The following is a 15,266-nucleotide window of genomic DNA, read 5'->3' as shown; positions in this document are numbered from 1 at the left end:
TACCAAACATCTAAAAACATGGTTACTGGAAAATCAATACTGCACTCATAATCTGCCTTAAAATTATCCACCGCTATCTGGGCTGTCATAAGCAGCATTGTTTGTCTGGTTGTTTATTGTTATTTTTCTTATTTTATTGATTTTTCTTTTTTTCTTATTGATTGATTGTGTTGTGAATTGTTTAAATTGTTATTTAACATCAACCTGTCAAAGGGACTAAAGATGAAAATTAGCTACTGGCTATAATCTTGCATAATTAATGTAAATGTTTATTAATATGCACGGTCCCCGTTTTAAATAAATAAATAATATTAAAAAAGAATTCCCAGTGAGAAGTGTGTACACAGGCATAATCTTTAATTTGAATTTTCAATTTGGAATACAAATAATGGAATTTTTAAAAATGTTTGTTTTTCAACTCTGTTCAAATTGCAAATCAAAATACAATCCCTTTATAGTCGAGGGGAAAAAAGGATGATATAAAAGATGTCTTGCTCTCCAAAATCCACAAATAGTCACAACTAACGTTTCACAGAATAGGATCTCTCTAGCGTCTACCCATATATTTTAACATCCATCTGTGTTAGTTACTTTGTTAAAAATATTTAATTGCCCAAAAGATGCACAAAAACAAAAAACTTGTTGTTTATTATGGCAGTGCTTGTGACACTGCCCTTTATTCAGATGTGAATTTTTTTTTTTCAAAGTGCAAGCACCATAAACACTGGTTGAAATGTCCACCATTAAACTATTGTTGAGTTTATGTTAGATGTACACTTGCAAACTCATTTTACAGAAGACCGTTTCAATCAGAATCAAAATTATCCATTTTGCTTGTTGATATGCATCTGAAGTCCTGTACAAACATGCATACATAAAAAATACATTCCTCATTCTATCTTCCAAAATGTGTCATTAATTATGTTCTCAAAAATGCTGACAAAGGCAAAAATATGTATAAAGTTGCACGTCAGTATAACAGTTATATTTCTTACTGCATCATTAACAAGCCCACTAAAAGCAGTGCAGCCCTACTTGTGGGGCCCAAAGTAGTCTCCAGATGCCAAAGTAGTAAAGCTACATCTATACTCTATGGAGGTCCACATTGCAGGGTTAAACGATGCTCAGCTGACAAAAAAGCTTGGAACTGAATCTCTCTGCTGAACACGCATCTTTTTGGCGAGTAGAGTCCATTTGTTTTACAATTTATAGTCTCAGAAACTTGCAGAAAATTATTCCAAGTATATTCACGCCAACAGTGCAACTTTCCATAACTTTCCAGATGTGCCCCAAATGCTCCTCTAGCAAGGTCTACTGTACACATTAACTTCCAAATAGGAATATTTCACTTCACTAGTTTTGACAATGTTAAATTTTGTGCTGAAATATCTTTGAAGATTGGTTTCAAATTGGGACCAGGATGAGCTTGGTTTTGGCACAAAGTTTCGATGACTGTCTGTTTCATTTCTCTGCTGGCATCTCCCCTCATTGCCAGGAGGGCCGTGATGTGTTCTTCCCTGTGGAGTAACAGAACATTTTCAAAATTATTAAAAGTTCATTAGAAAATATGGTTGTTCTATATTACATTATTTGAATGTGCACTGCCCAAAATTAGCAAGAAGAAAAACAGCCGCATTACAAGTATTTTAATAAATAATATACTGCATAATCTCCCAGGAAGCCATGAACCTAGGTAGAGGGTGATCCTCATGTGAAGTGCAACCAAATAGATGGGTACAAATAAACCTGTACTTACAGTCATGGCAGTCTCCATTCTATGCCATCAGTCCATTTTGGTACATAAATCCCTATGCTCATATTTAATGGAAGTTGGCTGGCTCTAATTTCACAAGCTGGATAATCCAACTACAGCATCAAACACACCTGACATTTTCCTCTAAAAATTGGGGACATGAGAATGTAAATTAAAACTATTCATTGAAATTTAGATTAGAAAATGTCAGTATGCCGATATTTATTCCAGTATTATTGCATAAATACTTTGAACGTTGGACATTTTGCTTTTATGCAATCACTCGAGAGCAAGCTTAAAGAGATTACAGCAAGGTAGCTGTTTTAAAGGAAAACTAGGGACTGCTGTGTTTTTCTTTCATTGAAACATGGCTCATCCCCGACTTACCTGACCACACTATGCAACCTAAGGGTTTCTCCGTTTGTCATAGCAAAGGTAAAGGAGGCAGCGCCAACTATTTTGTTCAATGTTTTGTGGTGCACTGACGGTCTCAGCTCAATTCTGCTCTATGGATCTGGAATACCAGTTTATAAAATACCGCCCCTTTTATCTTCTGATAGAATTCACCTCTACCATCTTGTCGGTGGTCCACATACCACACTAAGCCAATGCCAAGGTGACAATGGATAAATGATACTTTGTCATCAACTCTCAAGAGAGCAAACCATGATACCCCGTTCATCGTTGCCAGTCACTTCAAACAAGCCAATTTCAGAAATGTACACCTCAAATACCATCAGCATGGTGTTAACATTCTTGACCACTGCTACATCATCAAATGTCTTGGTGGCAGAAGTCAAATCTGCTTTCAAAGCTAAACCTTTGGACACTAGCCAGCCTGGATGGAGTCCCTGGACTAGTTCCGAAATCATGTGGTAATCCACTGGCCACACTCTTCACCGATATCTTCAATCCCTTACATCAACAGTCTACTGTCCCCATCTGCTTCAAGGAAACCTCCACCATTGTAGTCACCAAGGAAAAATTGACTGGCTTAATCTAATCAAATCATGAGTGTTCTGGAGTTTCAGCAGATCACACTCACTGACTTTGACTACTTTCAATACTGTTGCACCAATGGATAGTATGTGGTTCAATTTTAAGTGGTATTTGGAAAAAAAAATGATTTCTTCCTTTCTACAAAATGAAAGCTCACATTACTTTTCAGGGAATCCTACTGATGATTTTATGTTATCACTCAAATTTTGACTATGTGATTCTGTCAAACTATGGCTCCAAGAGTAAAACATCTTACAAGATTCATCAACACGAGAGCAATAGCCTCCAAGTTTAATGCACGGTAGCCCCAAGCTGCTGTTCCCTATGAAATGCTTCAGAACTTATTCCTCAGGACAATTTGACACTTAGAAAAAAACTCACCTGAAGTCAGGAAATTTATTAACTAATGTAGAGACCTCAAGGCATAATAAAGATGGATCAGTGAGCTTCAAGACTTCAGCTAGAGCAGGTATGGCGTCAGACAGCAAATCAGTGTCTTCTGTAAAACCCTGCATGGAAAGGTAGGGGACAATTGAATATGTTCTATACAAACTTAAAATATTGTTTTGTAATTGCATGTACTCATATTTTACGACAATTTTATTCAAATCTCCACAGGGACAACGTCAAGTCACAGAGTGATAGTGTGGAAACAGGCCCTCCAGCCCAACTTGCCCACAGCAACCAACATGTTCCAGCTACATGTTGGCAGGTAATTATATTGGCAAATTCTCACAAATAGAAAACTAGAAAGAAAAATAAGTTATAAACATTTTACAAAAGCCGCCGGAAGAAAACACCATTTTTTTTGTTTTGTTTTTTTAAATACAGAAGCACTTAAAATTCTTAACTGAACTGAAGGAATCATTTTATTAAGTATTATTAAGTGAAGGAAGGAATCTTCTGAGAGGACTTGACCAAAATGAGGTCGTCACATTGCATTTGTGAAGTTCCTTGGTGAAACCACATCTGTCAAGGGTCAAGTTAAGATTTTCTTTATTTATGATCATGACTAGTGATCACTGGACTCTGCCAATCTTTTCATCAGGAACAGGGACGGTCCTCTCTATATGATCTATGGCGAGTTAAATCAATGAAAATAATTCATGTAGATATCATCTTAATTCTCAATATGTAGCCCCAATAGGATTGTGAAATAGCCCGTGAACAGTTCATTCTCATTTAATTGGAAACAGGAAAAAGACAAGTAATTAAAATGATTAAACTTACCACCTGAATAATTAACTCGTAGAGCTTATAACATTTTGAAACATCACTGAAATTGTAGGGAAAACAAAACACTTACTGCCGAAAGTTTCTTAAACAAGAACCGAAACTGCTCTGCATCTTTTAAGACTCTCTCAGCCCCTTCTCTACGTTCATCCAAACCTCTGAACGTGATCCTTCTTTGCATCATAGTTCTGATATACTCCACCACAACTCTTCTATGAGCTTCAATTGTTATGTCCTATTCAAAAAATGTTTTTGCTGTTATGAATACCTCAAAAGAAAATTTATCAAAAGTTGAACAAAAGTAATTAAGCCTATACAAATGAAAGTTTTTTTTCTGTACTTAACTTGCAACATATGGTTAAGATTTAGAAACATTCCCCATTAAAAAACATCTTCCAAATACTCTACAAATAAATGAATTAAATTTTGCTTAAGCTAAAATCTATCCCATTAAAATTCTGTCAGAAATGTGTTCCACTTCTAAAACTACTTTTACTGTTCCCTGAAGATGCATTTTTTACAAACTGAAAACCCAAGGAAACCAGTCTCAAAAAACAGGCTTTGCTTAATATAGTTTTGTTTTTAAATGGTAATTGTAGAATTCCACTGCAGCCAATTGGAACATTACTAAATATTATATTTACTGGCTTTCACATAATATACAACTGTGTTCTGCAATCTGTTAAGAGGAGAGAGTCAAAAGTGTTTTATTGTCATATGTCCCAAAACAGAACAATTAAATTCTTACTTGCAGCAGCACAATAGATATGTAAACATAGTGCTCTATAAAACCCATGTCGGGAAGAAGCTGCTCCTGAACCTTGTCATTACAGTTTTCAGGCTCCTGTGCCTTCTTCACAGCCTCCTATACCTTCTTGAGGTATAACTTTCATCACTTGTTCTAAAGTGATGAAAGTTAACTAATTAATGTAGATGACTGGTGAGAACATAAGTTCTTTGGAAAAGTTACCTTTTCAGCGCGTGCGTGAAAAGAAAAGCTATTCTAAGCTATAAAATAACGTTTTACCTTGCTGTGTGGTCTTTTAATTTTAGCAAAGTCATTGAAATAATCCTCTATGGTAACACAAATGATATCCACAGCATTAGATCCAGCCAGCCATTTTCTGGTCATCAGTTCTTGAAGATGAGGCTGAAATAGAAAGTTTGCATTTTAACAGTACACAATTTCAGAATGCAATCAATCTCATCCTATAGTTGGTAATTTACTTTTAGTTTGGTTTTGATTATTGTCAAAATTCACATTACACTTTGTTTCCAACTGAAAAGATACTTTGTTTACACCAACCTCCAAATCAAGAAATACTTCATCTAGCAGATAAACACATCCATCTTTGGCGATAATATCCAGAGTTCCCTCTATTGTTGGTTGATTAGCATAATGGTCTTCTTTCATCTCTATCTCAAACTTTGTATATTTCCTCTTCAAACTGTTGAGAGATTCTCTGTAATATACAAAATTAACTTAAGTGATTACATTAACTAAAGTAGATCTCAAAAATGTTTAGGATCCTTGACTCAGACATTTACATGTTGCTACATAATAGACATTGTCAGTCTTTTCCCCTTCCCATCCCCAAACACAGCATCATAAACAATGCTATATTTCAATTCAATTCAATTCATGTTGGTCTGGTTCATTCATTCTTGTTGGTAAGATCTGATTATTGTAATTGTTCAAATGTAAATAAATTCTTTGAAGATCTACAAACAAGCCCATCATTAATAGCACTGCAAAAAAAATAGGTATTCCATAATACTTCTGTACAAACTCCCAGAAGCAGCACATTCTGAGGAAAGGCAGTATTGTTAGTTAAACATCTGAGGACCTGTTTAGTATAGCTTAAATATAAATATTACAGCACCATTGTATTATTCACCAAGTAATACTAAATAAATAATGTTGAGGGGGGTCAAGGAAAGAAGATTCACGTCGCGGCCCTGTTTCCACCAATCTTTCCACCACCGCGTACAAGAAGCGACAAGACAGACGCCATTGTATGCAGATGTCGAGAAGTGTGTTCAGCTCTGGCTGAACAACTTCTAATCTTGCGTGTGGACTCGATAAGAAGAAGAATGTTGAACAACAGCCGAGCAATTAACAGAAAATATTTATTGCCAAATACTTAGCAAAGTAGTAAAACTGGATTTACTTGAAAGTTTGGCAGTTGTTAACAACTGCGACCATGTATTGAATGTAGAACTGAGGATGCTGACGATCCTTGAGATGGTCATCTTTATATAGCGTAACTTCTTCCTTGTACCTGGCAATAAGGGAAGTCTATTATTTCAGTATTCAGGCAAATTTGCATTTGTATAATTCAGACACATCTCAACTATTGTTTCTATAAAATTCTATCCCCAGTACTGTCACCTCTTATTTCAAAAGCACTTGTCTTTAGTAGCTACCGTAGGAAAACTATCTTGAAAAATTATTCTTTAAAAGTAATCTTGATAAAATTTAAAATGTTTGTGTTTCCCCAATCTCCAGTTTGAAAGACGGATGATAGTCCAGGCAATATTTAAACAATCTGCAATGTATCTCAACATATCACTCTAAACAGCAGCTACAACAGTAATCACTTGTTAAAAAAAAAACCCATTATGTTCACATTGCATTTTTCCTCTTCCCTCCAGTTTAATGCAAACTGATGGCATGCTACTTGGATGAAAGCTTGAATAGTGATTTACAAACATTTCTGGAAGTGTTTGGAAGCATTAGCCCTCTAATTTTGGTCAGAATTAAGTGCAGGAGGCCATTGGTTACATTCATTGAGATGCACACTATGCTATTCTCAAATATATTCTAACCAACACCAGTAATACTGGCACAATTAGGTAACCTTGAAAGTGAACTGGTCAAAAGGAATTGGCTATGCACACACATTCATGCACTCAAATAAAATCAAAACGTTATAAAATACTTCAATAAAACTGGATGCATACTGATTTGAGTGACTGAGAACAGAGCTAGCTATCAGGAGTCTTTGAAAGATGTTACATCACAACAAAATCTGGTAAATCTACACTGTACCAGGCATTAGAAAAGGATTATTTTAACTAGATACCTCTGGGAATTCAATAAATCATTCAAGCAGATATATTGGGACCGACCTAAATGGCAAGAAACACTGATCGAATCCACCAAGGCATTGCGTGCTATTCTCTTTCCATGCTTGAGCAGAGTAATATTTGGGAGCCAAGATTGACAATGACACAAAGTGATGATTACAAGTATTTGCTGAATACCAGAACCAAAACTATAACCTGCTTCAGTCATTCTTAAAGTCTCTTAAAGTTTCTATTAATCCACTTGTGCTCTCCGATAGCAACACACTCACCTACTCAAGAAAGAGTTCATTTGCTGAAGGCACAACGTCAGCACTTTAAGTTTCAGATCATCACTGATCTGAGCAGCTACCTGTAGATTTTGTTCAAACATCTGAAACAAAAGATATTACACATATCAAAGCCTATCATTCATATACATTCCCAAAACTCCAGCCAAATAGCCATTTACCAATATGTAGAAATTGCTGGCCAGTGTAACCAGGAGTCTGCCTAACAGGACTATATACATCTATTCATTTATGCTTTCCTGTCCTGGGTATTTTTTTTAATGTTTTAATAACTTGGGAATGCTGGACATCAGATAGACTGGACAAGATGCAGATCTGATCCTCCAGAATGTTGCCTGGGATGGAACATTTCAGGAACAAGGAGAAATAGGGGTTGTTCCCTTGGAGCAGAGGATGCTTATTGGAGACCCGATACAAGTGTACAAAATTTTGAGGACCACGGATATGGGCCAAACGTGTGCAAAGGAGGTTTAACTTGAAAGATGGGGCATCTTGGTATCATGGGCAATTTGGGCCTTTTTCTGTGCTGTATCATTATGTCTCTATGATTCTGGTGCATTTGTGAACTGGAAAATGACAACAATGAAGAGTGATATGGTTCAGGTTCATTCTATGTTGAATTGCAGATATGGAGATGTGCTATTCTGTTCCCAAATTGGCATGCAGGTTTTGAAAAAATAGCCTGAAAAAAGTTAGGAACAGGCTAACCCAGGTAATAAGTGTTAGCAGTTCAGTAGACAGCATTAGGAACTAAGAGCACAAGAAATAGAAGGGGGGGGGGGGGGGGGGTAGGCTATATGTGCCCTTGTGCACCATCTACTATTCAACAAGATTAGGCTAATATCATAACCACTTCCTGGCTTCCCAAATTCCATATTCCTCGATTCCAAATTGCAATGATTGCAGCCTTCTATATATTCAATTAATGATGATCCAAAGCCCCCTGTAGTCGATATACAAGCCTCCAAGCAAATAGTCATATTTTCCTAGGTTCTAATTATCCAATCCCTATCTTCAGCCATTATTATTAGTTGCAGCTTAAACACTTAAAGTTGTTAATTTTTTTTTTTTTTTTTAAAGTGCTCTGTATATTTGAAAAAAGCATAAATGAGGAATTTTTATGTACCTGAAAAACAATAGCTGGCAATGTTGTTTGATGGTATCCATCCTGATCTGCTTCTGGCTCTTGTTCCTTTTTCCAATCCTTCTTATCAGTTTCAAGTGCTTTGCGTAGCCATCCAATAATATTGGACTATAAAATAATGCCCATTCAAAATGAAAATTCGCATTACATTGCTGCATCTCCTGACAAGCCAATAAAACCCCATGTAGCAAATGCTTATTGAGAAATAAGATTCAGAGTGGGAGATGACCATGACCAACAAAAAGTATTCGGCATCTTTCAAGGCTTGAAAATTAAAACACCATTCCTAACTGGGATTGTAAAACCTCAAATGAAGTTACACACTAAATATTTTTACTGAGCTAAAAACTGATCAATGAAAACAAAAGACACAACAGGCCAGTTTGTTTTTTAGTTCCTAATTTTTTGTAAATAGCTGTAAGTAAATCTCATTATCTCAAATGTAGCATAAACAAAAGAGGAGAAAAAGATCAGCAGGGAAAACCAGAAAAATTCAGCATGATAATGTAACTGCATGTACTTGACAAATTAAACCTGCACCAAAGGTAAATGCTCCTTGTGAAGCACTGCAGAAGAATGTGATCTAAATTTTCCCTGGAACCTGTGTCACAACTATTTCTTCTCCGATTTGGAATCCCTGTGACATTAAATTTGCTCCTTGCCTTTCATCCATCTGACACCATCACCAACCTATGCCATTCCTGACTCCCACCTATTTTGAGCCCCAGCCCGCAATCTGGCTGGAAACCTGGGCACTCCCTCCCCTACCTTTAGCACAATCCCCGTGCCTCCCTCATCCCACTCCCCATCTTTGTGTAATTATATAACAGTGTTGATTCTGTCTAATTTAATCATGGTGTGATTTTCTAAGTACCCTATTGATTTAAATCCAAAATTATCTGGGGATTCTCTAAACTATCTTGGCATCAATGTATTATTACATAAAGGATGAAGAAAAATTTAGTGATGAGTTGGCCTGTTTAAAAAGATTCAAGTAAAAAATGCAATTCATTAAAACCAAAATCTACCTCAACTGGATTTTATCCATGCATCTTCTAGTTACCCAGGACATAATGTTTTCAATCAATCAATATATCAAACTTAAATTTGTCTCTTATCACAGATATTTAATAACCAATTACAAAACCTTAGGGCGACGAGTGACCCTGTTTTCACCGGTGCTCCGGTTTTCTTTCGCATTCCAAAGGCATACAGGTTTGCAGGTTAATTGGCTTTGGTAAAAGGTTGTAAATTGTCCCTAATGTGTAGGATGTGCATGAGGATCACTGGTCTGCGCAGACTCGGTGGGTTGAAGGGCCTGTTTCCACACCGTATCTCTAAATTAAACTAAAAACTACTTTGCAATGCTAAAGATGAAGATTTATTTTAAAAATAAAAAGTTCTATGTCATTGGGCTTGATTGGACATTGGTTTGGTTGTTGGTTAAATTTGGTCCAAACATTTCTCTTTAGTGCCTTTGTTAAATTTACAAAAAGGTCAAATTGTGCATTTGTTCCTGCATCCAGACATTTGACTACACAGCAAAATAAGGAAACTGTTTGAAATCATTATTTCACTTCTCTCTTTACAAGTCGTATACTTACAGTGAGGGTTGTCATGTATTTGCTGAGAAGCATGTTGGCAACATCATTTGAAAGCAAGGGTTCCAGGGTCTTCACGTCCACTTCTGGAGCAAGATCTGGGTGTCCCATCATATCCTCACTAAACAGAAAATTCATCAAAATCTACTACAGGATTTAAACAGCAACCAAAACCATAGGTAAAAAAAAAAAAAAAAAAAAAATCAGTAAAATTCAACGAGCTATGGCCACTAAAATTCAACAGCAATTGTACAAATTTAGATTGAACCTGCAATACACCAATGTGCATCCCACAAATTATTGTTATACGAGTTCTGGAAGACTAAACCGCTCTTTAAAAATAGGTTTAGTGAATTATGAACACAAGATGCTTGGACTAAGTATGTAATTACTCAAACATTGTGATCTAATTGCAATATCCACATAATTAGAGTGTTTATTAATTTACTGCTATCCCACGGAAGAATCCAGAAACAGAACATATATTTGAACCAGGCTGGTCAGGAATGGGAGGACTATGTAATTTCTTACTGCTGTAATGTCTACATGGTGAAATCAAAATGTATAAAAATGGCCTTTATTAAAATCTGACAATGTGCAATTTAACCCCATGTGATTTTTTCTATTACAAATCTCAAATTGTGGAGGACAGAGGCAAATAAATAAATGATGGGTCTTTGTCCCAAACATTATGAATAATAATATAATAATAATAATAATAATTTTATTTATAGAGCACTTTAAAAACAAACATAGCTGCAACAAAGTGCTGTACATCACTAATCATTGACAAAAAAGTTAATACACACCAAAAATAACAATCAAAAGAAATAGTAGGAAAAGACATGTAAAATAAAGAAACATCAAAAACACCACAAAACAGAAGCAAAGCCTCAGGCATGGTCAAAAGCCAGGGAGTACAAATGCGTTTTAACACTGGATTTGAAGATGGACAGTGAGGGGGCCTGTCTGATGTGCAGCGGCAGGGTGTTCCAGAGTGCCGGAGCAGCAACAGAGAAGGCTCTATCCCCTCTGAGCCTCCGACTAGACCTCGGTACCTCCAGGAGCAGCTGACCAGCTGACCTGAGGGACCGGGCAGGAGTGTATGGGTGGAGCAGCTCAGAGAGGTAAGGCGGGGCGAGCCCATTCAGAGATTTAAAAACAAATAACAGTCACTTAAAATGAACCCGTAAGTGCGCCGGGAGCCAGTGTAGGGAGGCCAGAATTGGCGATATGTGCTCCCTCTTTCGAGTCCCTGTTAAAAGGCGAGCAGCAGCATTCTGAACCAACTGGAGACGAGCCAGTGAAGAAAATACGAGCAACACCAAAATAGAGCGCGTTACAGTAATCCAGCCTAGAAGTAATAAAGGCATGGATTACTGTCTCAAAATGCTGCCGCTCGAGAATGGGCTTCACCTTCGCCAGCTTCCTTAGGTGAAAGAAGCTGGACTTAACCACCGCGCATATTTGGCGATCTAATTTAAAGTCACTGTCCATCCTAAAACCCAGGTTCACAACTGTTGGCTTCACGTACCTTGACAATGGACCTAAATCAACAGATGGAGGTTCACGGCAGCCATTGGGATCAAATAAAATCACCTCTGTCTTCCTTTCATTAAATCCAAGAAAGTTTAGGGCCAACCAGGACTTAATGTCATCAAGACAAGACAGAAGTGATTTTACAGAAAAGGCATCTTCCCCCCTCAGCGGCAAATAAAGCTGGGTATCATCTGCATAACAGTGGAAGGAGATGCCATGCTTTCTAAGGATGGAACCCAGAGGAAGTATGTACAGCGAGAAAAGCAGGGGCCCCAGAATCGAACCCTGTGGAACCCCATGTGACAGGGGAGCGGAAGAGGATTCAAACCCAGCAAGGCTTACACACATGGTTCTGCCCGCCAGATAGGACCTGAACCATCCCAGGGCACTGTCGCAGATGCCCACTAACTGCTGTAGCCGAGATAATAAGATATTATGGTCCACCGTATCAAAGGCGGCAGACAAGTCCAGCAGGACAAGAACCACACAATCCCCAGAATCGAATGAAGGGCACTGTATGTGGTCTTTCCCCAATCTTTGATTTGTTCCATAAAGTTTAAAATATCTGTTCTCTACTATGAAACAATGCGTTTGCATTTTCTGGTTTTATGTCAATATATGCCTCATTCAGCAGCTTTAATCAGTGAATAACATTTTTGATACATTATATATTTCTGGTCCAATAAGAATATCTCTATTTTTTTCTCTTTTGCACCCATCTCTTAGCGACCCATTTCTACAACTTGCTGACTCCCTGACAGAAGTGAGACAGAATGGAAACATGGCGTACTATCATAAATTATAAGGGAAAAGCTATTCTTATGCAATGTTCAAGAAGAGATTCAGTCGAAGTGTATAATACTGCAAGGCCTACAGCGAGGGGACCCAATCCCTTTAGTAGAGGTCAATAATGGGGAACACAGATTTAAAGGCAATTGGTAGATCAATAGATGGAAATTAAGGAAGACATCTTGTTTAAAATTGCAAAGACTAGTTGGGAGGTTGGCAGGGAAATGGTCTGGAATTAATTGCCAGAGGTGTGGTGGAGATGAAACCTGCAAGCCATTTAGATGATACCAGAATGTGCTCCTGAGGCAGTGTAACCTACAAGACTATGGATTAAGAAAAGGTAAAAAGATTAGTCCAAATGGACCATCTCCTTTGGCCAGTATAAATACGATGAGCTGAACGACCTCTTACTGCATTGTAAACATCCATTATTTTGATGTCTTGCACTGATATATCAAATTCTCACCTCTGATAAGTATTTAGAACCCATGTTAGAAGTGAAACAATTTCATTGGCCTCCAGATCCTCAGTGGCGAGTTCTTCCACACGTGCCACTAGTGCCTGGTGATACAAATTCTGAAACTTTTTGAAAATGTTGTAGTGAGGGGGGAAACACTGTGCCATCAAGTTCTTCATGACCAGCAAGTCCTCAAGAACATATTTGCGTGTGAGCTCCAGGTGACGGACAAGCCACATTTTATCGAGCTCCCGTGTATCAGACTGACTGGCTTCAATCCGATTAGCAACAGTCTGTTCTAAAACTGCAAACAATTTGTTTTTCCACTTTTTTGGTCTGCCAGGGGGAATGAACCCAGTCTGCTTCTGGCGATCAAGCATTCGCTTATCAATTTTTTCTTCTCTCTCAATGATCCGAATCATTGACACAAGCTGAGCTGGATCACTGCGGACTGTTACTGAGGATCTTTGCACCAGCATCCAAATCTGTTTACCCATTTGCTCAGAGAGATTCTGTACCTCAGTAAAATAGGCTTGAATTAGTTTCATATCATGAGTGTTCTTGCTATCCATGCGATATTGCTCATACATTAAATCATCACGAGAGCATTCTAGGTCCATTAGCTTTCGGTGGGCTAAGAGTAGTTCTCCTCGTTCAATTAGTTCATAGGCCTCCTGTACAATCTCTGGAACTGAAAACCAGACAAGTAATGTTAGCTGCTTTATAATCACTAGATGAGCAACAAATTAGCTGACTAATAATATAAATGTTGAAAAGCATATTCTATTCAAGATCATAATTTCCAAATCGTTTAGAAAATTTGTGACCACAACAGTTAAAAGAGTTCAAAATTCATTTTTCTCATGCTCAGAATTGAAGTAGAGACATTTAAAGCAAAATTCTTAAACTGACAAGGATGCAACGGACACAAATGGACTCCTTATACATTGAGATTTTGTATGATATTAAAAACAAAAAGATTATTGAAGATAAATGTAGGTCCCTTCAAGTCAGAAACAGTTTAATTAATAATGTGGAATAAAGAAATGCCAGGAATATTAAACAAGTACTTTGGTTCTGTTTTTTCAGAAGAGGGCACAAATAACTTCCCAGAAATGCTATGGAACTAATGTCTAAAAGAAAGTTAGTATTAATGAAAAATGAGTCATGGAGAGATCAAACGCATCGAAGCCACTGACTCCCCAGATCGTAATAATCTGAATATCAGAGGATATAGGATAACTGGATGCATCATTTGTCATCTTCCAAAAATTTATGGACTAATAAACAATTACTGCAAATTGCAGGGTCACAAAATGTAATGCCATTATTTAAAGAAGGGGAGAGAAAACAAGGAACTAGAGCAGTTAGCCTCTATCTATTGAGAGGAAAATGCTAATCTATTAAAAATGGTGTGAAACGGTACAATTAGTAAAAAATATATTGGATTAGATAGCCAAGATGGATTTTATGGAAGAAAAATCATAAACACAAGAACTACAGATGCTGGTTTACAAAAAATCACAACGTGCTGGAGTAGCTCAATAGGTCAGACAATACATCTGGAGAACATGCATAGGTGACGTTTTAGGTCAGGACCCTTCTTCAGACCAAAGAAGGAACTCAACCTGAAACGTCACCTATCCATTTTTTCCAGAGATACTGTCGACCACTGAGTTTCTCCAGCATTGCAATTTTTTTTTAAAAGGAAAGTGATGCTTGTCATATCTACAGGAGTTTTTTTGGAGGATATAACTGGTAGATTAAGTAAGAGAAAATAGTGAACGCAGTATATTTAAATTTGGTAAAATCCCACATTAGAAATTAGAAGTTCATCACTAAGTCCTGGGATGGGAGCAATGTTGTATGAGAAGAGAATTACTTGACTAGGCCTATATTTACAAGTTTAGAAGAATGAGCAGAGATCTAAATAAAATTGAACATTTCTTCACATTTCTTTAGGTGGTTTTCTACTTTCTACCACAGCGGAGTCCAAGTCACAAAAAGATTAATGAATTAGATCGTTTCTGGAAGCAAAAGTCATGAGATAGGTAAATGTTGTGTAAAAACAGAAAATCAGCCATGATCATGTTGAATGGAGGAGCTTTCTTGAAGAACCAAAAGGTCCACTATTGCTGTTTTTTTTTAAAATGTTTTGATGAGATAGGCAAAGCTCCTACACTCAAGGTGCAGAGTCACAATGGAAAGGACTGGATGCGGTATATTTTTATGTAGGAAATCGATACAATTTTAAATTAGTTGATTTACATTTACAATTACCAACCAAGGATTTACATTGGAAAATATTAAGAACAAGTATTTGGATAGCTCTTTGAAAAAGATGGGCCGAATAGCTTATTTTATGCTAAATAAT

At 37.1% G+C, this 15,266-nt stretch overlaps 1 protein-coding gene across 2 annotated transcripts in view; it reads right to left on the bottom strand.

Moving 5' to 3' along the window:
• Positions 1-343: 343 nt before the first annotated feature.
• Positions 344-15,266, bottom strand: part of exoc3 (exocyst complex component 3) — a 28,433-nt gene continuing 13,510 nt past the window's right edge. For both annotated transcript variants that reach the window (XM_055651195.1, XM_055651204.1), the window contains exons 4-13: positions 12,902-13,583; positions 10,111-10,228; positions 8,489-8,614; positions 7,345-7,445; positions 6,157-6,267; positions 5,292-5,448; positions 5,013-5,135; positions 4,059-4,220; positions 3,134-3,261; positions 344-1,517 (exon numbers count right to left, since the gene is read on the bottom strand). In XM_055651195.1, coding sequence (XP_055507170.1) covers positions 1,346-1,517; positions 3,134-3,261; positions 4,059-4,220; positions 5,013-5,135; positions 5,292-5,448; positions 6,157-6,267; positions 7,345-7,445; positions 8,489-8,614; positions 10,111-10,228; positions 12,902-13,583 — 1,880 coding nt within the window. In that variant the 3' untranslated portion in view covers positions 344-1,345. The remainder of the gene's footprint in view (positions 1,518-3,133; positions 3,262-4,058; positions 4,221-5,012; positions 5,136-5,291; positions 5,449-6,156; positions 6,268-7,344; positions 7,446-8,488; positions 8,615-10,110; positions 10,229-12,901; positions 13,584-15,266) is intronic.

This window comes from Leucoraja erinacea, chromosome 2 (genome assembly GCF_028641065.1).
Source record: "Leucoraja erinacea ecotype New England chromosome 2, Leri_hhj_1, whole genome shotgun sequence".
Classification (NCBI taxonomy): domain Eukaryota; kingdom Metazoa; phylum Chordata; class Chondrichthyes; order Rajiformes; family Rajidae; genus Leucoraja; species Leucoraja erinaceus.
This window is presented reverse-complemented; position numbering and strand designations above follow the sequence as displayed.